The following is a 24728-nucleotide window of genomic DNA, read 5'->3' on the forward strand; positions in this document are numbered from 1 at the left end:
ATTCCCTCACTTGTACTGAGAGCTATCTCCCCTACCCCTGTATTCCCTCACTTGTACTGAGAGCTATCTCCCATACCCCTGTATTCCCTCACTTGTACTGAGAGCTATCTCCCCTACCCCTGTATTCCCTCACTTGTACTGAGAGCTATCTCCCATAACCCTGTATTCCCTCACTTGTACTGAGAGCTATCTCCCCTACCCCTGTATTCCCTCACTTGTACTGAGAGCTATCTCCCTACCCTTATCCTCACTTTACTGAGTATCTCCCTACCCTTATTCCCTCACTTGTACTGAGAGCTATCTTCCCTACCCCTGTATTCCCTCACTTGTACTGAGAGCTATCTCCCCTACCCCTGTATTCCCTCACTTGTACTGAGAGCTATCTCCCCTACCCCTGTATTCCCTCACTTGTACTGAGAGCTATCTCCCCTACCCCTGTATTCCCTCACTTGTACTGAGAGCTATCTCCCATACCCCTGTATTCCCTCACTTGTACTGAGAGCTATCTCCCATACCCCTGTATTCCCTCACTTGTACTGAGAGCTATCCCCCCTACCCCTGTATTCCCTCACTTGTACTGAGAGCTATCTCCCATAACCCTGTATTCCCTCACTTGTACTGAGAGCTATCTCCTATAACCCTGTATTCCCTCACTTGTACTGAGAGCTATCTCCCCTACCCCTGTATTCCCTCACTTGTACTGAGAGCTATCTCCCCTACCCCTGTATTCCCTCACTTGTACTGAGAGCTATCTCCCCTACCCCTGTATTCCCTCACTTGTACTGAGAGCTATCTCCCATACCCCTGTATTCCCTCACTTGTACTGAGAGCTATCTCCCATACCCCTGTATTCCCTCACTTGTACTGAGAGCTATCTCCCATACCCCTGTATTCCCTCACTTGTACTGAGAGCTATCCCCCCTACCCCTGTATTCCCTCACTTGTACTGAGAGCTATCTCCCATAACCCTGTATTCCCTCACTTGTACTGAGAGCTATCTCCTATAACCCTGTATTCCCTCACTTGTACTGAGAGCTATCTCCTATAACCCTGTATCCCTTCACTTGCTAAGAATCCATCCAGCACCTTCTTAAAGTTATATAATGTATCAGTAAGTGTTTAAATCTGGGATTATCCAATAGCATATATTACTCGAAAATATATATTTTCATAAATAGACTTTATTTAAAACAGTAATTACAAATTGTGTCAGGATATTGCTGTCTCAATCATACATCAAGTAAATCTGACATGAACATCCCTTTAAATAAACTGCTTTTAAAATTCTTTCTTTTAAATTTCATTTTATTCCAATGCATTCTGAAAACACAGCATCACAAAGTACACAATGCTTTTTCTTACAGACCTCTTAGGTTCTGCATCTTTGGGTGTAGTTGCTGCTACATGAGAGGGAAAAGGAGAATGTTGGTCAGATACAGTATGTGGCTCGTCTGGCTTAGACTGCAAGGCCGGCACCATACATGAGCACAACAAGCTGCATGTTTGGACAAGACTGGCTGCTTAGTAACAATGCCATTTCATGAGACGGAAAAAGATAAGTATAGAATGTAGTCAATAAAGTATAAAGCTCAAACCCGGAAGGAAGGAAACCTCTGTGTGTACCGACTAACTACTACTATACCAACTTGACAAGGCTTAATATATCTTATAACTTGGAAAAACACAGGCAAAGGATCACATAAAATATAATTTGGTGATCTTCATATTAGACAACACTAAATATTGGGTTCTATAACCCTGTGAACCATTTGGCCCCCTACAATTCCCAGCAGTAGCTACGCTTTCCCTGCCCCCGTTGCGCCTCAGTAGTCACATAACAGATTCAGCATGACCGTGTACAAGATACCGAATTGGGACCGACGAACAGTCGCGCCTATTAAAACAAGCAGGCGCACATTATTGTTGCATTCGGTTGCTATGGTGAGGAGGCTAACTTCCGGCAGGCCCCGGAAGCGGCATGGCTCATTCCGGAAGTACATGCCTGTGTTGCTTTCCGAGCTTGGCTCAACATGGCGGCGGGGGAGCAGCAGGCAGCTCACAGACCGGGGGCCTACAAACAGCAGAATAAGCCGCACAAAACTGGCAGGCACCGGGGCCGGGGAGCTCAGGACAGGGAGAATAAAGGTGAGCTGGGCGCCCTGGCCTGGGCAAAGGGAATCTGGGCAGGGACACATCCACGTGTTCCTCCACGTGTGAGAGCCATGGCTGCTGTTAATAACATTGCCATCAAATATCATACTTACCGGCCAGGCCTGGGAAATTCTGTCTAGGTGGAAAACGTCTGCAACAAATCTCTACTGTAGTGAAATGCCCTAGAACTGGTGCCAGCAACTCGATTTTGTGTGTGTTCCATAGCCTGCCGGGGCATTTATTGTGGTCTGGTATAGATGGCATTTTACATGGGCTCCAGTATCTCCAGGATCCCTTTAGGGGGAAATGTAACAATTATTACATCTATTTGCAGTACATGTTAGGATCCACTCACAGATCGGAAAGTGTTTTACAAATTGACATACTTGGCAAAGCGCATAGGTTTAACCTAACTTGGCAGAATGTGTTCAGTTCTTTTCTGTGGGGTGTTAGAGTTCAGTGACAGCACCCTATAAATGTTTTAATGCATTAAGGTAATAGGATTAATGATTCATAGAAGATATTTTTATTTTGTTACAATGCAAAAAAGTATTGACATCAGTCTGGGCGGGTTGGTGTTAAACATCATTGTCCCCCAGTGGATTTTTATATTTCCTTCTCCTTTAAGACACTGCACTGCCATATTTCCTGTAGTTCTCAGGGATCCCTTGTGTAGACTTAGACTATATACAGCAGTGATCCCCAACTAACCAATCACAAGGCAGCTCTACAGACCATTGTGATTGGTTAGTTGTGACCTTAAATATTCCATGTTTGTAAAGTGTTATTCAGCCTATGATTAAGTGCCCAGATTGGCACGAAACGCGTAAGGCTTAGCATTTATGTGCATTCCTAAATAAATACTTTTTGATCTTACTTTATATTTGAGCTTCTGTTCTACCTTCATGGATTTCCGGAGTGCCTGCCTATCTCATTCATGTGTTTCCTAACATGGCTGTAGCACCCTGGGAAATTAAGAATATGGTTAGCCCAATTTGAATTTTCAAAATGAAACATAAAAAAATCTGTTTGCATGTTTGAAAAACTTATTTCAATGCACAATTCTGCTGGAGAAGCTCTATTAACTGATGGGTTTTGAAAAACCATGTTTTCCCATGACAGTATACCTTTAAGGGCAATTGCCTCTATCTGCTGCACATTCAAGTGTTTTGGGCCACCCAAATAACCACCCTTCTGGCAACCTAATGAATTGACTGGGTTTTTTTTGGTTTATTCTGCCTCACTGATCCCTATCATTGACCATACCAGCCAGGTTCAACCATTGCTTTGAAAGTAAAATGTGTTCCTGTATACTTATTATTCTACTCTTACCTCTAACCAGGCCGCGTCGCAGCAAAATCTCTCAGTAAAAAAATCAAAAAAGATCTGAGGAAACTGGACAGGCGACACAAAGCCAATCAGATTCGCAGGCAGCGGAAAGAAGCCGTAAGTATCACTTATATTTCAGGGTAGTCATTCCATTGAGTTGTGGGACTTATTCATTCTAACACAAGACTTCAGACTTTAATTACAAATCTATGTTTTTAACGCACAAGCAATGTGCAAGTATTCTCAATAAATAAGTTACTTTTGAATCTAACAGAAATATTAGTAAAATACCATAGTCTGGGAGGAATGGGAACTCTGTTTAACCTCTCCCAATCTCTTCTGCAGTCAGCACACATGTACCTTCCATCTACCTTGGCCACATTCACTTTACAGATGCTGATGAGTCTACTGTATGATCCGATTCCATTGTACCAATATGTCTGATTACAAATCCTAATGTTTGACTGATTACAGCAAATTTGGTCTGATCAGAGCTGCAGAACCAAGAGTCAAATTCCTAGTGGATCTGTAGTCTCATGCAGTTTAAGTAGGCTTTGATTTTCATGCTGCTGGGATTGACTTCACTGACCCAGATCACAGCCTGGTGTTTGAATGTGGCCTTGGATATTACGCAGTTTCTGAGATGGTAGCTTCTAAAGTTCAACTTTTACAAGAGCGAACTGCAGGCATATTTTTGGTGATTTATGGTAATTCATTTGCAGGTTCTTGCTGAGAAGCGAAGTCTGGGCACTAAAGATGGCCCACCACATCTGGTGATAGCAATTTCACTTCATGCCAACGCAGTTAAAAGTGACATGTTCAGCTTGATACAGAATAATGAAGGGGACATACTGCATGTAAATGACCAGATTAAGGGTTTGCTTGCTCTGGTCTGCCCAAAAGTCAAACAAAGATGGAGTTTCATTAAAGCTAACAGAGGTAAGAAGCTATATTTCAATTTTTGCATTTAGCAGTTACTTTGGGCACATGTCACACATGTATTCTTAATATCTGGCCAAAAATTTTTTGTTGCAAAAAATTATAGACCAGAATTCCTATATGAAATACTTTTGACATTAAAGGGCTAGTTCACCTTAGTATGTTATAGAATGGCCTATTCTTATCAACTTTTCAATCGGTCTTTCTTTTATAATCTAGTTTTTGAATTATTTGCCTTCCTCTTATTTCCATCTTTCAAATGGGGGTCATTGAGCCCTTCAGCCAAAAGATGATTTCTCTGTGAGGCTAGTAATTTATTGTTATTGTTACTTTTTATTAATTCTTATTTAGGCCCTCCTCTTTTCATATTCCTGCTTCTTACAAACCACTGCCTAGTTGCTAGGTTAAATTGGACCATAGCAATTGAACCATAGAAATTCCAAAATGGAGACCTGCTCCACAAAAAGCTAAATAATTAAAAAATGCAAATAATAAAATGAAGACCAGTAGAAAATTGTTTTAGAATAGTATTTTCAACATCCTACTAGAAGTTAAATTATAGGTGAACAACCCTTTAACCTTATCATAAGTTTTACAGGACACAAACTATTTTGTAGTTCAGATAGATGCTTTTATTATTCATTTGCAGTTTGTTTCTATAATCCAAAAATCTGTATTTCTAGATGACCTCTGTTCTCTTCTGGATTTGGCAAAGGTGGCCGACACTCTTTTGTTTCTACTGGATCCTCAAGAAGGCTGGGATAGTTATGGGGATTATTGCCTCTCTTGCCTCTTTGCCCAGGGCCTTCCAAGTTTTGGTAAGGTCATCAAGCAGAATCTCCCTTTATCTACCATCCCTTAAGGTGCACCTGGAAATGTTGCCCTTGTAATGTATAAAGTGCTCCTAATTGTTCATGGCAGGGCCAACATCACAACTCATGGAGCCCTAAATGGAACTACTTAGTTTCCAGAGCCTCCACACCAAATGAGCCCTGGTTCTTGTTCCTCTGAGTGGTGGGCCCTCAAGTAGCTGGATCACGCATTATTTATCCAGATATTCAAGACCTACCTTTTAACAGGGCCCCTGCCTAAACTTCTACTTTTCCACCCTCGATCAGCAGTTGAAAGGCCTTATGTTTTATATGCATTATGTACTTTTTTTAGGTAGAAGATTCAGTGTTGACTTTTCCTGTCATATCTATGGTATATAGGCTGCAGCTAACACAAGATTTTGGCAGTTGTTTTAGTGTAAACAGGTGAAGATTCTAAGATATTAATGTAACAGTAACAGTTTTAGCTTGGCTAAAAAAAATGAATTATGAAAATAATGTGGGTAAAGTACATAGGTAGTATACAGTATATTTTTAAACAAGGCTAGACAATTGATTTGCTGGGGTTATATAAGTTATAAGATGCTAAATAATTTTACTGATCTTTTCCCCCCCCTTCTTCCACTTGCCTTCTCTCAGTGCTTGCTGTTCAGGGAATGAATGACATTGCAATAAAGAAAAGGGCAGACATCAAGAAACATCTGAGTAAAGTAATTGAAAACAGGTTCACTGATGCCAAGTTGTTTCACCTGGACACAGAACAGGAGGCTGCTGTGCTAATAAGGCAAATTGCCACCCAGAAACAGAGACACTTGGCATTCCGCAGTAGGCGATCTTACATGCTGGCACAGAGAGCAGATTTCCAGCCAACTGATGAAAGTGGTCTTGTGGGCACCCTGAAGGTGTCTGGTTATGTGCGAGGACAGGAACTGAATGTAAACAGACTTTTGCACATAGTGGGACACGGAGACTTTCAGATGAGCCAGATCGATGCATCACCTGACCCATACCCACTAAACCCAAGAGTTCACAAGCCTAAGATAAAGAGTGTGCAGGACGTAGAGATGTCGGTATGTTTTTGAGAGTTTGCCACTTCCATAAGGGAATTTCTTGGAATGTCAGATATTGAGGGAGATATGAATGTTCTTATTGCATTTTAAATTTCCTTTTTCTCTATAGTAGTTATAACTCAGTTGCAGATGTAAGAGGATTGTGCTGGTGCTGTGTTTAATTATTGTTTTGGTTTGGTTTAGGACCCCTGTATCCAGGGATATTAATTTTTAACACTACAACAGCAATCTACACAAGTCCTACAGAATAATACTTCATTCTCAGAGTAAGGTCCATACAAAATGAGTTTGCTAAGATGAGAATGGAAGGACTTGACTGACTGACCAGCACTAAACGTTGTGCCCAACCTATTTAACCAACTGTGGGACTTTGTGTGACACTGGCTTTAGGGCAGGCATTATCCTCAACATCAGTGCTTCACTTCAGTAAGGCTAAATGAAAGTAAATCCAACTTACAATGTTTAGAGTCCAGTGGAATGCCTTCCCACAAGAAAGAAGGCTGCTGTTTACTGAAAACAGAGGATCAAAATCGTGTTAAGACCCTATGTTTCAGAAAAAGGTTGGACAGGCAGGTGTCTATGTACTTTTGGCCATATAGTGTACCTATTGTTGATGCATTTATTTGAGTCTGCAAGATTAAAACACCTTTGTCTTTCCACACCATATGTAAACCATTTATCTTCTCTTTTGGACACTATAGGGAAAGGCAAGCACTCCAGCCCAATGTAAAAACAACATTTTAAACAGACTTGTTTAGATATGTTTCATGCCTTGCTGTGTGCTGCTGCGCGTGTTGTATTTGTTTACATATTGTTCTTATTTTTGGGTCTGTGCTTTTCTCCCATTTCCTGTAATCCACTTCCTGTAAATACGTGGAATTCGTATATAAAAATTTGAGAGAATTGTTGCTTCCTCTGGTGGGGGATTCATAAAACTTTTACCCCAGCACTGTAACCCACATTATTTAATGAACATATTAGTAGTGTTGTCTACAAAACATTTATTGGTTACAAAATCTTGCATGCCATACCAAATGACATACATACAGGTACATGGTCTCCAGACTCCACCTACTCCGTGCCATTGGGCACTTAACTTAATATTGTGTATTCAGGGCCTTAGTGTAAACAGCATGCAACATATGACTTCTTTCCTCCTTTTAAAATGATTTTATTGATTGTTTTAAACATGTTTGCATTACATTACATTTTGTTCTTATTTGTAACCCATAGCAGCAAATAAGAGCTGTTTTGTTAGTCTTGGTACTGTTGTCAGACCAAAGCTAGTGTCTTATTGGTTGCTATGTTATGCATCCAGGAGTAAAATTACTCATGTCTTATAAATTACCCTTACTATATTATTTATTACTATCCGCATATGCCTAGGTTTTAATATGTTTTAAGTCTAGTACTAAGTTCTAGGATGCATCTTGGTAAAACTGTTTTTAGCAGAATGCACAGAAAGTTACACTGTCTATTTAGCTTCCTTGTCTCATTTCAAAGGATGAGCTTGCCAATAGCACAGACATGGAGCAAGATATTAAAGTGCTAATGAAGGCAGATCCCTCTGCACGAGAGTCATTGCAGTGTGAGGTAGTTCCAGACCCTATGGAGGGAGAGCAGACATGGCCAACTGAAGAAGAACTGAAGGAGGCGGAAGGTGAGTCTCTTCTTGAAACACCCACTGTGCCCATCATGACTTGGCTTGTGCCAAGCCATTCTTTCTGCACATAATATCAATAACAATAGAAGAAATGTAGCTCCTTTCAAGTATATTTGCTGTAAAATGAGCATGGTGATTTGGGTATGTCAGGTTCCCAGGCCATTAGTCAGAAACTTAATTGGTGACTTCTGATATTGCTAAAGTTTAACCTAAGGTCATTTTTATTACAGGTAACAGGTGCCGTGGCCATTTTTGTAAGGGTATAATTTGCTAGTTATGATTCATATGATGTAACGGTATACTGTGTTTCTGTCTTGGACACAATGCTTCTTGCTCATTGAAGGTACAAACTTGTATATAGTCAAAGTATCTGTTTTTTTTAATAGATGCTTTGAAAGGAACTTCAAAGGTTGTAAAGAAGGTTCCAAAAGGAACATCTGCTTATCAGGCAGCATGGATCTTAGATGATGAGGAAGGTGATGAAGAAGTAGAAAGTGATGAAGATGAGGATGAAGACATGGAAGAGGATCCTGAAGATGCAATGGATGATGCATATTCTGAGGTATCTTGAACCTTTAAAGGGTGATAAACTGTGTGTCTCTGGGCCTTCTAAAAGAGAAGTTTGTAACAGTTGGTGATCCTATGTATATCAGGAGGAGGAAGGAAGTGGAAATGAAGAGGCAGAGGAAAGTGAGACCCTTACTATTCCTGATAGTACAAGAGATGACAAATATGATGAAAACGTTGATGAGCAAGAGGAAGAGCAGATGCTGCAGAAGTACAAACTGCAACGACAAGATGAGATGTTTCCTGATGAGGTGGACACCCCACGGGACCAGTTAGCTAGGACCAGGTAAGAGGCAATTGTATTTTTAGTTTTATAGTTGTTCACACAGTAGGGAGTCATATACTAATAAACCACAATGACACATGTTCGTGTCCTGGAATGAACAGCATTGATCTGGATGAGCTCTGTATAAAACTAAGGACCCATCTTCAACCCTAATTGCTGGCTATGTCTGAGGCTTACAGATAAAAATAATTTTGTTATATAGGATCTATAATTATGAGAGTCTGATTACCTTGCTCAGCACAAAGGAACACATCAGTTAACCTAGCCCCTGTGTGTATTCACTGTGCCACTCAATACTGCTAAATGAAACATTAGGTGTTCCATCTGTGTTTGGCTTGACACATGTTTTGGTGAAAGTGTTAACCTACACACAAGAGAGGGTCGGAGTGAAAGCAGGTTTGGACTGGGATTCAAAATAGGCCCTGACAAGTCAGGAACACAGAGGCCCAAACAGCCCCCACAGGCCCAATAAATAGTGACTGTGTATGGCACCTTATGGCAGCCCCTCTGGCATTTGCCAGAATCCACAGATTACCAGTCTGGGCCTGGTTGAAAGTAAAATATTTTGTACACTGAATGAGGACACTGTTTTCCTACACCTCTCCCTACTCCCAGTGCAAAAAAGAATTCAATTGATTTGACGTTGCAGCCCACTCTTGATTTTGTTCCAGGTTTCAAAAATACCGCGGCTTAAAGAGCTTTCGCACATCACCGTGGGATGCAAAGGAAAACCTTCCGAGAGATTATGCCCGTATCTTTCAGTTTCATGACTTCTTTAGAACCAGGAAACGTGTCCTTAAGGAAACTGAAGAAAAGGATGAAGGTGCCATGGTAATATCCTGGCTTTTGTAGTAGTATTGTAGTCCTTTTTATTCTATAACAGCATTATACTTAGCCTATTTGTAAGAAGGGCCTATAATCATTTTTATGGTTATGACATAGTTGCAGAGGTTTTTATGCAGAGGAAGAGTTTATATTTTTTTACTATATTTACATTTTAAGTCATAAATTTGGTGATCTCATTAAATGTAGGACAGTTACCTCCTTGCTAAAAGAAACTTATTTTTGGTGTAGATGTGGAACATGTTTACCCCTTCCAATACATGTGCACTGTGAAATAGCACTTATTTTATTCCTCTTAAAGTGACTTAATAAATGTCATAGACTACACTAAAACAGTTATGTCTTTTGGCTAAATTGTAGCATTTTCTCATCTTAGGTTGGCTGGTATGTTACAGTCCACATCAGTGCAGTTCCTGTGTCCGTTATGGAGCATTTCAAACATGGGCTACCTCTTGTCCTTTGTTCTCTTCTCCCCCATGAACAGAAGGTGAGTGTTCCTAAACGTGAGTAGAGAGCAGATTAATTTTGTGCTGCTTCTTCTTTCACTCTTTGATAGATATGCCCCTAATGGCAGACAGGCTTATTTTCTCTGCTGGTGTATAAATGCCAGTGGAAAAAAAAAACAACCCATCTGCCATTTGCTTAAGATCGGATTTTGCCCTTATAAATCTGGGTTGAAGTACTGCAAGAGAACCTGTTTGTCTGCTAAAGAACTGAAAAATCCAGTGAGGGCAGATGCCTTTGGCACTCTCAGTACTCTCAGTAAGAGGGCTATAGTAGCTATGGCTTTTGTGCCCACTTTTTTTTTTTTTTTTTAAATTGGCATTGTAAAGGGAGTTTATTTGTATGTGATCTGATTTGTAGTCTTACCCTACTATAAAAAACATCAAGAGACTCGGGAGGACCACTTGAATACTGTATGTTTCAACTATAATCCTAGAGACAACTATATAGAAGGTCATTGGCCAAATTATATCTGGAGAAACATTTACTGACCAGTTACATTTGAAATGTAAAGGGTTTAGTTATCAATGTGTCAGAGATTCTTATTAAGGTTTTTAGGAACAAATTATTCTAATCTGCTTGTAAGCCATACAGTGATAAAGATGTATTTGAAGAACCTGTACAAATGCTTGTTTGCAGATGTCCGTATTGAATATGCTGGTTAGAAGACATCCTGGAAATACTGAGCCAATCAAAGCCAAAGAGGAACTTATATTCCATTGTGGATTTAGGCGTTTCCGTGCATCTCCTCTCTTTTCTCAGCACACATCAGGTAAATGCCATTTTTGTCAGATGATATCTTCTGTTTTGTAGAGATTACTTGCTGTATGGTACAGGTATAGAATCTGTTATCCGGAAAGCCATTATAGAGAAAGCTCCAAATTAGGGGAAGTCCATCTCCCATAGAGTACATTTTAAGCAAATAATTCTATCCTTATCCAGAAAACCCCAGGTCCTGAGTATTCTGCATAATAGATCCTATTCATTGGCACAATATTGTTTTTCACACAAAATATTCCCTTTTGTTTTAAAATGCAATTTAGCAATTAAGCTGCTATTTCAGCATCTTATCTGCCTTGTGTATGGGGCCCTCCAGCGAGGCACTTCAAGTACACAGAGACCCAAAAGTCCCTACCAGCCCACTAAATAATGACTGTCTATGGCATCTTACAGCAGCACCTCTGGTGCGCATATCGGGGAAAGACCTTGCCAAATAAAGGGATCTTCATATGTATGGCCAGCTTTACACAGTGCTGTGAATTCAGAACCTGCCCACATTGTAAATGACCTGCCATGAAGGCAACTGTATGCAATAAGCATGTGAAAAATAAATTGCATTTACAATTCTTATTAAAATATACATTTAATTACATATAAAATATAATGTGGTTAAAAATGAAAAAATAAGGCATTATAGATTCCATGTAAAGCTGATGTTAAAAGAAGCCTTTGATTTACTGATGTCTTGTTTCTTTCCTTAGCTGATAAACACAAATCTGAACGCTTCCTGCGCTCTGACACAGCTGTGGTTGTCACCGTGTATGCACCTATTACTTTCCCACCAGCGTCGATGCTCTTGTTTAAGCAAAGACATAATGGTAAGCTTTAAGAGAAGATGGGTCTATAGGTATAATGAATATTAGATCTTCTTTATCCATTCACATTTCCCTTTCTCAGGAATGCACGACCTGGTGGCTACTGGTTCTTTGCTGAATGTTGATCCAGACCGAATCATCATCAAGAGGATTGTTCTAAGTGGTCATCCATTTAAAATAATGAAACGAACAGCCGTGGTGCGGTACATGTTCTTTAACAGAGGTACGGCAGCTGTTAGTTTAGTTGAACAGCATAATTTGAAATTTGGTAAAATTGGGCAACAATGAAATATAAAGCCCCTCTGGCTGAGACTTAAGTAGGGATCATACTGCATTAAGACTCCCTCCATTGTCAATACAGCTGCTGCTTCTTGTGATTAGCATTAAAGGAACAGTAACACTAAAAAATAAAAATGTTTTAAAATAATTAAAATATAATGTACTGTTGCCCTGCACTGGTTAAAGTTGTGTGTTTGCTTCAGAAAGACTACTGTAGTTAATAGAAATAGCTATTGTGTAGCCATGGGGGCAGCCATTTAAATTGAAAAAAGGAGAAAAGGCACAGGTTACACAAGAAGATAACAGATAACTGTGTAGAATACAATGGGAATCTATGCTACTTATCTGTTATCTGCTTAGTAACCTGTGCCTTTTATCCTTTTTTCAATTTAAATGGCTGCCCCCATGGCTACACAGCAGGGTATTTATATAAACTGTAGTAGTGTTTAAGAAGCAAACACACAACTTTTACCAGTGCAGGGCAATAGTACATAATATATTAATTATTTTTATACACTTTCATTTTTTGGTGTTACTGTTCCTTTAAAGCCTGACCTTTCTAGGGAAGCTGTAGTTGACATTAACTGTAGCAGTATGCCTTCCCCCTTGCACATTCTAGTAAAACAACTGTTATGTTTCAAATGTTTAAGTCTTATCTTTATTATCCTAGTCAAAATGTTTCTATATTCAGTTGTTCATATTCTACTGTGCCAAACAGCATAAACAAAGGAAATCTATAAGATTCATGGTAGTTTTTGTCTTCCTTCAGTTTGACCATTCTTCGCAATATGCTTTGATCCAGCTATAGACTGACGAGATTTTTTTACCCTTTCCATCTAATATCTGCTGTGATCAAATATTGACTGGAGAGCAATTTTATTTTTCGGGGTGCACCCTAATCCTGCTCCATATTTTTCCTACTCTGATAGCTTTGTCTTTTCCCTTACAGAGGATGTGTTGTGGTTCAAGCCAGTAGAACTTCGCACAAAGTGGGGGCGCAGGGGACATATTAAAGAACCCCTTGGTGAGTATTTTTATGTTTTTTTTTTTGTTTAGTGCCTTCTATCTATCTATCTTCTATTACCCAATGAGATACACTGTATTCCATCTTTTGTTAAAAGGAATAATATTCTGTTTTTTGTCTGGTCAGGAACCCATGGACACATGAAGTGCCATTTTGATGGGCAGTTGAAATCACAGGACACCGTGTTAATGAACCTGTATAAGCGTGTATATCCTAAATGGACCTTTGACCCATATGTGCCTCGACCTGTCACTTGGGTTAAGAACGAAAACACAGTTGACATTACAGAGGTGGAAATGGACTAAGTCAGTACCAGTTCCTAGTCTGAGTGCCTTGATAAAGACCCACAATTAAATCTGTATTTATTTTAAGCCATGGAATCAATTATAACAAATTCCAAAATCTGTGTTGTCCGCTACTGTGTGAAACAAAGTTGCCTTCTACTGCTTCCAGTCTTAAACCAGTTCTGGTTTGCTGCAGCAGTGACAAGATTTGCTCGTTCAGATGTCTCCATCCTGCTGTAATTTCATTCATGTAGCCATTCTGCGCTTGCCAAATCGATATTTCCACCACAGAGCACTACACCTATATTCTGAATGTTGCCAGCAACCTCTTGAAAATGTGTGGTGAGAACTGCAGCCAAACCCAAACCTGCTGTTGGTTCTATCAGCAGCTTCAGTCTTTCCCATACAAGGCGTGTAGCTGCCTGAAATAATGATAGAATTAGTGGTAACATACTGTACATATTTGTACTTCTCTTTAGTATTTCTTGAGGGGATTCTGAGATAAATTACTCCATGCCCCTGTCTGAAAGTTAGTCCTGTACAAAACCGACGTGGTGGCAAATGGGGACAGTGCCTGTTATGCAAACCTGGTGAAAATTGTGGAGAAATGAGAAAAGGGTGGACTGCTACAATTTAGATGGCCAATTGCCTTTTAATGATCTCTTATTAAATGATTCTGCCTTTAGGCTGGCAGTCAATCAACCCTACCTCAACTTATGCTATGTTGAAATAGTCTTTGCGAGGCAATGTTTCATGGGTTTCTCACAGGATATATATTAAAATACACTGAAAGGAATAGCTTAATTATTTACACAGCATGATAAATATACCAATTAGTTATTCTGTGGTATGTATACTAAAAGAAGGTGATGGAACAAACAGCTTTTGTTTACTTACTGTATTACATGCATCTATACTATTTTGTGTTGCACAAGGAATCTGACAGATCATGTAGTACCACCCTCAACTGTATAGGAACTCATTTTAAAGTCCCAACCCTAGGAACTGTGAGGGGGGGAACAACAAGTTTTCTTATAGTTAGGTTACATATAGCTAATTATACTGACAGCTGTTTTGGGAACTATTTACTAAAATATACGAGCATGTCTTTCAGCAGGGGAATGATCACTGGGGCCCCTACGGATACACAATTTGTGTTCTGCAAAAACCTGCGTTACTTTCAAAGAAACTAATGTAACCTATGTATAATCTTCACTGACCCCCAAGTTAAAATATTTATTTATTAGCACATTAATTGTTACTTTTTTTAAATCAATACTACTGACTAGTTATTGTCATGTAACTTACCTAATGGCACAGAGCAGGGGCAGGTAGATGAGAAGGGGTTACATTTATGGCAAACTCCACTGACCCCCTATAAATTGAGTGACCTATTAGCATTTTAATCAATGGAACTCTTTATATGAAATGCTTATTATACAGTAACATCAGCTGTTTATATTGCACACACAAGGGGTGTGGGCAAAATTTTGGTACTGTGCGCTTGTGTTCATGGGGGGTTCCAAAGCTTCTGATGGCAGCCCTGACTAGTTATCAATTCCGTAGTCTCCTTGAAAGCTACTGTACATCGATGGTTGGCATTACCTTAATTTCTTCCTCACTGATGACAAGCACATCATCTACCAGATCCCGGATTATAGGCCACGTGTTGGGTCCAATGCTAGTCTTCACACTGTCTGCAATGGTTGTTGGAGGCTTGAGGTTAGGAGTCAGCTGTCCATTTATCTTTGAGCGATAGCAGTCATCTGCATTTAGAGGTTCAGCTGCAAATATTTTCACTTCAGGCTTGATTGCCTATGGAAGAGGCAAAGTTACTGGCCATAGTTGTGTAATACTTCTATTCCCTGTTTGCTGCATCAGCAAGTACATATTGGTGACAATAATATGAAGGCTTACTTACCTTAGCAGCAATTGTTATCCCTGCCAGCATCCCCCCTCCTCCAACTGGAACAACCAGTGCTTCAATCTCTGGAACCTACCAAGGAAAACATATCTTGGAAATAGCAAGTGGATATTTAACAGCAGCCCTTCACTATATCCCTCAGCAATACCTGCTGAAGCACCTCCAGTGCAATGGTTCCCTGTCCTGCGATCACAGCCGGATCCTGATTGGGGTGAACTAATATACCCCCAACGTCATTTACAGTCTGTGCTGCCACCTCTGTTCGGGACTTGGAAAAACAGTGAAGAACAAAAAATAGCTTTTCTGTAAATGATACAGCAGTGAGGGTTAGTTGATGATTACATGGTTGTGTTCTTAATTATGCATGTGTCAACGAAGGGTGTGGCTTAAATAGTAACATCAGATAATTAGAACCTTTGTTTTTTAAATGGTTTCGTATTGGTTTGATGTTTAACCACACACTGTACTCAGATTAAGACTAGGATTATTTTTTTTTTTGGGGGGGGGGGGGTTGGTATTGTTAATTGTTATTTCTCAAGCACAGAGAGAGTGGGCTCTTACTATAGTTTTATACTGGGTAGTGTAAAGTCCTGCTGCTGTTTGGTGTGTGGCGACATGCCATTTCATCCCTGGCAAGTGAATTAAAAGATGAATGTTCCAGTATTAACGAGTGAATGGAAAGAAACAGGTACATCAAAATATCACATATAAATCAAGTAGCAACATTTATTTATGAATAAAAAAGTAACCACTGTTCCTCTTTAACTCAAGGGCAGGGAGATAAGACAACTCTAATCTTCTCACCTTGTCGTTGGGCTCACACTCTATGATTTGAGCACCATAGGCAGAGATTGCTGCTTTCTTACAAGATGCCGCTGTCCGGGGCACTACCACATGTGCAGGGATTCCTAGGGTTAAAGGCAGTAAAGAACAAAAATACAGTAACATAATAGCTAATAGATGTTTTGTTTAATAATCAGCACATGACATACCTCTCATCTGTGCAGCCAGTGCCAAGGCCTGCCCATGGTTCCCACTGCTGTGTGTCACAACAGCCACTGGCTCATTTGCTGGTAAGTTTTTCACAGCATTTAATGCCCCTCTTATCTAAAGGGTTAAAACAATACAGAGTTTTAACTCGAAATATGTTATTAAAACCCATGTGGATAGAAGAGATATCATTTTCTTGTTATGCAGAGTTGCATACCAGCCTATTTAGTAATGACACCTGTGGCATGTTATTGGTTTATAGAACCATTTAAAGACTTGTGCTCTCTGCTGTTAAAGGACACCTATCATTTTTTGCATTAAAAATTACTGCTTGTGAGTGCTCTGCAGTCTACTCCGGGAGGGAGCTCCTTGTGTGGGTGGCCATGTTAATGAGATGCATGCTCATAATAAGAGAGTCTCCTGGCATAACAATCAAAGGTTGGGACACTATTCTTACCCCCATATATTATAAAAGACACAAAGTTTGCCCAGGTGCAAACTGTATTTGCTTGTAAATAGGTGACCAATAAATGCTACTTGCTGATTGGTTGCTATAGGTTACTGCACCTGGGCAAACTTAGGGGCAGATTTACTAAAACTCTAACATTTATTTTTAAAAATTCCACTAAACTCATTTCCATGAATTCCTACATTTATATATAGAAAAAAGTCAGTGCGGGAAAAAGTTGCAGAAACTGCTACTCAAATTTTTCGAATTGTCACACAAAAACCAGTGCCAAGTCTCAAGGCAAAAGAAGGATCTTTCTGGAAAGGGAAGTGACATCTGCCACTGACTTGTACATGATCTTGGCAAGTTTTGCCTGGCGAATTGCTGGATTCAGACTTATAACCATTTGGACGCATAGTAAATCTCAAAAAAGTCACTGACTTACCGCTAAAAATCAGAATCGGGAAAACAAAAATGTAAGGGTTAGTAAATGGCCTGCTTAGTGTCCCATCATGGCTACCCACACAAGGAGCTCTCTCCCTTCTAGCCCTTGGGAGAGGTAAAATACAAGACAAGTACAACCTTCCCCAAAGAAATTTAGTTTAGGATTTAGCCGATTCCTAACGTTGTGATAGATGCTTTCTTGTTCTCACTTATAAACTCACCTTGAAAGAACCTGTTTTCTGTAGCAGCTCACATTTAAAGAACAGCTTACGTCCTGCTAAAGCATTTAGACTCGAGCTGGTTATGATTGGGGTTGTGTGAATAAGGCCCTGGATGTTGGCTTGAGCATCCTGCACATCCTTTAGTGTTATACAGTACTTTGCACTCATAGTCCTGGAACAGAAAGCAAACTTGCATTAGCATAACAGTGAACAACAGCATCAGTTAGAGAAAGCATGATTATATATATATATATATATATATATATATATATATATATATATATATATATATATATATATATATATATAGATCGAAGTAACAAAATATACACAAATGACTAAAGCACAAATTAAAACTATCCAAGCTTAGGTGCAAAAGAGCTGTAATAAACTATTGGAACTAATATGCATTTAGGCTAGTCTGGTTTATTTAGAAACCAACTCCTGTTGTTGCTGTGATAGCAGAGATCTATTGCAGATGACTGAACTGCTTGGTTAAACATCACCTTAAGGGCAGTGTAATCGCCGCTAGAATGTAAATCGCTGGTGGGATGGCATACCTGGCACCTCAATTTGCTGAAGTCGCCCAAAGTTTCCTCTCAAAGCGACTTCGGCAAATCGCGGCGCCGCATATGCCATCCCACCATTGATTTACATTCTAGCCGGTGGGATTGCATTACGGGCCACTAATCTCCCTGTGTCATTGCCCTAAAGGAATTCTTTTTTTCAAATACTAGATAAGAATAACTTCTAAGTAGAGGACAGTGCCAGAGAAGCTGGGTGAACCCATGTCAGTTGTCTGGAATACCTGACTTGCACCTTCAGTTGTTGCTTACCTAACTTCCAGTCATCTAGCAGTGGCTAGGCGCCATTGGCACATGCTTTGTTAATAGTAAAGTATTAGAAATCTATAGTGTTCCATATATTTGTATAGTATACAAATATCAACGTTTAAAAGGTGTCAGGTCATGGCTTCATATATAGAAAATTATACCTTTGGGGTTTTTTAGCCTCTGCTACCTATCCAGCATAATCACCTGCCTCTCTCCCAAGACAGATTGTTGTTGACTTTGGACTTGTGTTTAGTGTTAGAGAACTCCCAGCAGTGATTGCTTTCACTTTCCCCCTACGTCTGAAGCAGGGAACCCCAACCTTTTACACCCATGAGCCACATTCAAACTGAAAAAGTTTTGAAGAGCAACGCGAGCAAGAAAACAGTTCCGGAGGTACCAATGAGAGCTATAATTGGCTATTTGATAGCCCTTATATTTACTGTAAGCCTACAGAAGGCTCTGTTTGGCAATTGGAAAGCCACATTTTAAAGCTCTAACTAAACATGTGCAGGCTACAGCTCTTTTGTAGATTGTAAGCTCTTTTGGGCGGGGCTCTCTTCACCTCTTGTATCGGTTATTGATTGCTTTATATGTTACTCTGTATGTCAAATGTATGAAACCCACTTATTGTACAGCGCTGTGGAATAAATGTTAATAATGTTAATAATAATAATAATAATAATAATAATAATAATAATACAGCGGACTTACAAGATTGGGAGTGATACTGTATAAAGTAATTCCAGAATTTTTGGTACATTTACTTGAGAGAGAAGGGGGAACTAATGCGCTTATTACTGGCTGCACGACAAGCATTTGGAAAAAGCAATACAGAGCCTGCAACTTATTCATTGCCACTTACTGCATTCCAGGCTAAACCCTGGTGTCATGGAGCACATAAGCAACATAATTACCAAATCAGTACCTCTTACTCTATCTGTGCCACAGTGATAAGCCAAATCAGACAAATCCAATCATTCAGTCCTCAGACTAATGATCTAAGGGGCCTTGCAGACTCAACAGTATCCATATCCAGAAAAGACAGTGATCCCCAACCAGTGGCTCATAAGCAACATGTTGCTCACCAACCCCTTTGATGTTGCTCCCAGTGGTCTCAAAGCAGGTGCCCATTTTGACATTTCTGGCTAGGAGACAAGTTTTGGAAGCACAGAGACAGTTTTAAGCTGACCATACACGTGGCGACCATCGGTCGCACGAAACATCGTCAGATCCGCCACACACCATTCAGGGCTGAATCGGCAGGTAAGGAGGTAGAAACAATAGGATTTCTACCTCCTTCTGCCGATTCAGCGCTGAAGGGAGATTTTGGTCAGGCGCCCGATCAAAATTTTCAAACTGGTCCGATCGGCGAGTCGGCCGATATCAGCAGCTTCCTGCGATATCGGTCGACTCGCCGACATACCATACACGCACCGAATATCGTACGAAACGAGGTTTCGTACGATATTATCGGTGCGTGTATGGCCACCTTTAGTCCAAGCAGAGCCTCCAGCAGGCCACATGGGGCTACCAAATAGCCAATCACAGTCCTTATTTGGCATCTGTAAAAAAAAACTTTTCCCATGGTTGTGTGGCTCACCAAACCTTTTGAGTGTGGCTCACAAATAAATAAAGTTGGGGATCCCTGAGATAAGGCATTCAGCCAACAGGATTTTTCAGCTGTGTAATTCATAACCTATAGCCCAATGAGACAGTCAGTCCAACCTGATAAAACTGTATAAACTGACCTCTTAATGAAACAGACTTTTGAAATATGCCCAATATTTGTGTGGCTACAGAGGTTTCAGCACAAATATGCAAAATGCTTATTTTAAGGGAAACATAAGCAAAATAATAAATGAAAGAAAATGTAAATCCAAGCAACATTCCAGTATACATTTTATTCAAAAACTGCAAATGACTAAAGTTATTTGTTGAATTATGTGGCACTTACTATTCTCTGCATTGCTGATTTGGAAATTATGATTTCTTCTCAAGCCAGGACTCTGTAATGCCTTGCATGCTTCCTCACAGCTCTCCAATCACAGAACAGTCAGGTATTGTTGAAGTCATGGCAGAAGGGGAGCTACTTTCTGCTAACACATTATTGGGAGGGGCTGGGCATGACCCGGCTGTCTTGGTACATATCGGTACTAACGACAAAATGAACGGTAGGTGGGGGACTTTAAAGAGTGAGTTCAGGGATCTAGGCTCTAAGATTAGGCAAAGGTCCTCCAATGTCATTTTTTCGGAAATTTTGCCGGTGCCGCGTGCAAGTTTAGGGAGACAGCGGGAGCTTAGGGAGCTAAATGCGTGGCTAAAGTCTTGGTGTAGGAAGGAAGGGTTTGGGTTCCTAGAGCACTGGGCTGACTTTTCCTTGGGGTACAATCTATACAGCCCTGACGGATTGCACCTCAATGGAAGGGGGTCTGCTGTGCTAGGGGAGAGAATGGTTAAGAGGTTGGAGGAGTGTTTAAACTAGACAAGGGGGGGGTGGGTGAGCTAGAATTCCATGGGAAAATTAGTGTAGACGGGGTAGGGGGACTAGCAAAGGGTTGTGGGGGAGGAGTGAGGGGGGCATATAGTTTATCAGATAAGGAGCTTCCGTTACAAGGAAAGCAGTCTCATAATTGCCTTAGCTCTAATTCTCCCTTAGCTAATGTAAACATCAGAGGGAGAAGTAATCATCTCCGCTGCATGCTGGCTAATGCGCGTAGCTTGTTGGGTAAATTAGGGGAGCTGCAAGCTATTGCATGTATTGAAAATTATGATTTAATAGGTATCACTGAGACCTGGTGGGATGATAAATGCGACTGGGCTGCGAATTTAAATGGTTATACACTTTTTAGGAGGGACAGAGAGATTAAAAAGGGTGGAGGGGTTTGTCTTTACGTAAAGTCAGACTTAAAGCCATGTAATAAAGACATTACCAATGAAAACGTTGAATCTCTTTGGGTAGAAATTTCAGTAGGGCTGAAGGTCACAAAGAAAATGATCATTGGTGTATGCTATAAACCACCCCGTATAGATGAGGGGGATGAGGCCCAGCTATTGTTGCAAATGGAGGAGGCTTCAAAACTGGGTCAAGTTGTTGTTATGGGGGACTTTAATTATCCGGACATTGACTGGAGTAATGGGGTGGCTAAGTCAGAAAAAGCTAGTAGGTTTGTAAATATGCTAAATGACAACTTTTTATTTCAGGCGGTTCAAGAACCCACTAGGAATGACGCTATTTTGGACCTGGTGATTTCTAATAATACTGAACTTATCTCTAACATTTGTGTGGGTGAGCATTTGGGGAACAGTGATCACAACATGGTCTCCTTTGAGATAATGCTGCAGAGACAGCGCTATAAGGGAGTAACTAATACGCTCAATTTTAGACGTGCAGACTTTGCCAGTATAAGGGCATCTCTGCAATGTGTCAACTGGGAAAGGCTTTTCATGGGGTTAGACACAGAAGGAAAATGGAACATCTTTAAAACATTGCTTTGTAGGTATACACAACAGTATATCCCCCTTGTAAGCAAGGAGAGGCATCGCAAAGCAAAACCTTTATGGCTGAATAAAAGTGTTATTGTAGAGGTTGGTAAGAAAAAACGTGCTTTTAGGGCATTCAAGTTAGCTGGGACAGCAGAAACTTTCATCAGGTACAAGGAAGCAAATAAAGCATGCAAAAAAGCTATCAAGCAAGCTAAAATAGAAATGGAAAGGGATATTGCTGCTAGGAGTAAAAAGAATCCTAAATTATTTTTTAATTATGTGAATAGTAAAAAAATGAAGCAAGAAGGGGTGGGAACTTTATTATCACGGGGGGGTAAGTTGGTTGATGAGAACGGGGAAAACGGGGAAAAAGCTGAAATTTTGAACTCTTATTTTTCATCTGTCTATACATCTGAGGAGCCAGATAATGAAGGCTTCCCTTGCAATATGCCCAGTTCTAGTAATTTAGCTACTGACGCATGGGTCACTCGGGAGGAAATTCAAAAGAGACTTGAACATGTAAAGGTAAACAAAGGTCCAGGGCCGGATGGGATTCATCCCAGGGTATTATATGAGCTGAGCGTTGTGATTGCCAAACCTCTTCACATAATTTTTCAGGATTCATTGAGGTCTGGCATGGTGCCAAGAGACTGGCGGATTGCTAATGTGGTGCCGTTATTTAAAAAGGGATCCCGTTCTCAGCCTGAAAACTATAGGCCTGTTAGTCTGACATCAGTAGTAGGAAAACTTTTGGAAGGGGTAATAAGGGATAGGGTACTTGAATACATTGCAGTTCACAATACTATTAGTTTGTGCCAGCATGGTTTTATGCGTAACAGATCTTGCCAGACTAATTTAGTCGCCTTTTATGAGGAGGTGAGCAGGAACCTTGATGCTGGAATGGCAGTTGATGTCATCTACTTGGACTTTGCTAAAGCGTTTGATACAGTACCTCACAGAAGGTTAATGATCAAATTAAGGAATATTGGCCTAGAACATAATATTTGTAATTGGATAGAGAACTGGCTGAAGGATAGAGTACAAAGAGTGGTTGTAAATGGAACATTTTCTAATTGGACCAGTGTGGTTAGTGGAGTACCGCAGGGGTCAGTCCTTGGTCCTTTGCTTTTCAACTTGTTTATTAATGACCTGGAGGTGGGCATAGACAGTACTGTTTCTATTTTTGCTGATGACACTAAATTGTGCAAAACTATAAGTTCCATGCAGGATGCTGCTGCTTTGCAGAGCGATTTGACAAAATTGGAAAACTGGGCAGCAAACTGGAAAATGAGGTTCAATGTTGATAAGTGCAAAGTTATGCACTTTGGTAGAAATAATATAAACGCAAACTATCTACTGAATGGTAGTGTGTTGGGGGTTTCCTTAATGGAGAAGGATCTAGGGGTTTTTGTTGATAACAAGTTGTCTAATGCCAGGCAGTGTCATTCTGTGGCTACTAAAGCAAATAAAGTGCTGTCTTGTATAAAAAAGGGCATTGACTCAAGGGATGAGAACATAATTTTGCCCCTTTATAGGTCCCTGGTAAGGCCTCACCTTGAGTATGCAGTGCAGTTTTGGGCTCCAGTCCTTAAAGGAGAAGGAAAGGCTAAGTCACTTGGGGGTGCCAAAATGTTAGGCACCCCCAAGTGACTTACATGACCTACCTTGTACCCCGGGCTGGTGCCCCCGTTAGGAGAAAACAGCACCAGCCCGGGGCACCTGTAGACACCGCTTCCTCCTTCCTTTGCGCACTGCTGCTGAAATCCGTGGGCCGGCGCATGCGCAGTAGAGTGAAAAGCCGACTTTAATGTTTAAGTTCGGCTTTTCACTCTACTGCGCATGCGCGCGCAAGCGAGGAGGAAGCAGGTAGCGCCGGCAGCTGCCCCGGGCTGGTGCTGTTCTCTCCGTACGGGGGCACCAGCCCGGGGTACAAGGTAGGCGTTCTAAGTCACTTGGGCGTGCCTAACATTTTGGCACCCCCAAGTGACTTAACCTTTCCTTCTCCTTTAAGAAGGATATTAATGAGCTGGAGAAAGTGCAAAGACGTGCAACTAAACTGGTTAAGGGGATGGAAGATTTAAGCTATGAGGTGAGACTGTCGAGGTTGGGGTTGTTTTCTCTGGAAAAGAGGCGCTTGCGAGGGGACATGATTACTCTGTACAAGTACATTAGAGGGGATTATAGGCAGTTGGGGGATGTTCTTTTTTCCCATAAAAACAATCAACGCACCAGAGGTCACCCCTTTAGATTAGAGGAAAGGAGCTTCCATTTGAAGCAGCGTAGGTGGTTTTTCACAGTGAGGGCAGTGAGGTTGGGGAATGCCCTTCCTAGTGATGTGGTAATGGCAGACTCTGTTAATGCCTATAAGAGGGGCCTGGATGAGTTCTTGATCAATCAGAATATCCAAGGCTATTGTGATACTAATATCTACAGTTAGTACTAGTGGTTGTATTTATAGTTTATGTATGTGAGTGTATAGATTGGTAGGTGTGGGTTGGGTGTGCTGGGTTTACTTGGATGGGTTGAACTTGATGGACACTGGTCTTTTTTCAACCCTACGTAACTATGTAACTATGTACTATGTAACAGTCAGGACCAGCAGTGCAGAGAATAGAAAAGGAAATGATGTTGAAAGGCAGTTACATTAACTAATAATTTTATAACCAGTATATGTTTAATACATTTAAATTGTGAAGTTGCTTAAAATTATATTTTCGTTCCATATAAAAGGTCCAGGTTGGCATATATGCATAACACCTATAGCCGATCTCAGATAAAGGCAGGGGGGATACTGGGTATTGTAGTTCTGGGTAAGCGTGTAACGCAATTGCCTGTTTAAACACAATATACAAAGCCCAGTAAGTATTAGCTCAGTAACTATTCCCTGAAACCCCACCACAAGGGACTCACCTGTACGTGTTTGCTCAGGACTAGGTGACAGTTTTTGCAAATGAAGTGTTAGCACTCACTAATCAATCCGTACAACAACATGGCGGCCTCTAGACGTTGTTTCCGTGCACA

The 24728-nt window shown here is 40.6% G+C and overlaps 1 protein-coding gene and 1 non-coding gene across 4 annotated transcripts; one reads left to right on the top strand and one right to left on the bottom strand.

Annotated features, from left to right (window-relative positions):
• The first annotated feature begins 1973 nt into the window (after positions 1-1973).
• On the top strand, positions 1974-14283 carry tsr1. Of its 2 annotated transcripts, none has more exons than XR_001169910.3 (15): positions 1974-2145; positions 3494-3597; positions 4203-4419; positions 5103-5237; positions 5889-6319; positions 7802-7979; positions 8369-8544; positions 8636-8835; positions 9507-9666; positions 10055-10165; positions 10822-10954; positions 11664-11780; positions 11860-12000; positions 13006-13080; positions 13207-14283. It is a non-coding gene; the product is annotated as a TSR1, ribosome maturation factor (transcript). The 2 variants fall into 2 exon arrangements; XR_001169911.2 differs by having other exon boundaries at positions 1977-2145; positions 7823-7979; positions 13207-13482.
• On the bottom strand, positions 13096-24724 carry srr (serine racemase). Of its 2 annotated transcripts, NM_001126546.1 has the most exons (8): positions 24618-24654; positions 17392-17563; positions 16281-16395; positions 16093-16196; positions 15437-15556; positions 15286-15360; positions 14970-15179; positions 13096-13786 (listed from the first exon to the last, which is right to left on the bottom strand). In NM_001126546.1, exons 2-8 carry the CDS (start codon positions 17557-17559, stop codon positions 13607-13609), a joined length of 972 nt encoding a protein of 323 aa, NP_001120018.1. In that variant the 5' UTR covers positions 17560-17563; positions 24618-24654; the 3' UTR covers positions 13096-13606. The 2 variants fall into 2 exon arrangements, with proteins under 2 accessions (NP_001120018.1, XP_012811884.1); XM_012956430.3 differs by lacking the exon at positions 15437-15556 and having other exon boundaries at positions 13426-13786; positions 24618-24724.
• Between the last annotated feature and the right edge of the window lie 4 nt (positions 24725-24728).

Source organism: Xenopus tropicalis, chromosome 2, assembly GCF_000004195.4.
Source record: "Xenopus tropicalis strain Nigerian chromosome 2, UCB_Xtro_10.0, whole genome shotgun sequence".
In the NCBI taxonomy this organism is placed as follows: Eukaryota; Metazoa; Chordata; class Amphibia; order Anura; family Pipidae; genus Xenopus; species Xenopus tropicalis.

Bases quoted from the DNA above. Each gene is read 5' to 3' on its own strand.
- srr (NM_001126546.1), bottom strand. From the start codon at position 17,559: ATGAGTGCAAAGTACTGTATAACACTAAAGGATGTGCAGGATGCTCAA. The intron at 15,557-16,092 runs GTGAGAAGATTA...TGTTTTTCCAAG, and splicing joins AGTGTGAGCCCAACGACAAG to TCCCGAACAGAGGTGGCAGC. The intron at 13,787-14,969 runs GTAATGCCAACC...TCATTATTTCAG, and splicing joins TCAGTGAGGAAGAAATTAAG to GCAGCTACACGCCTTGTATG.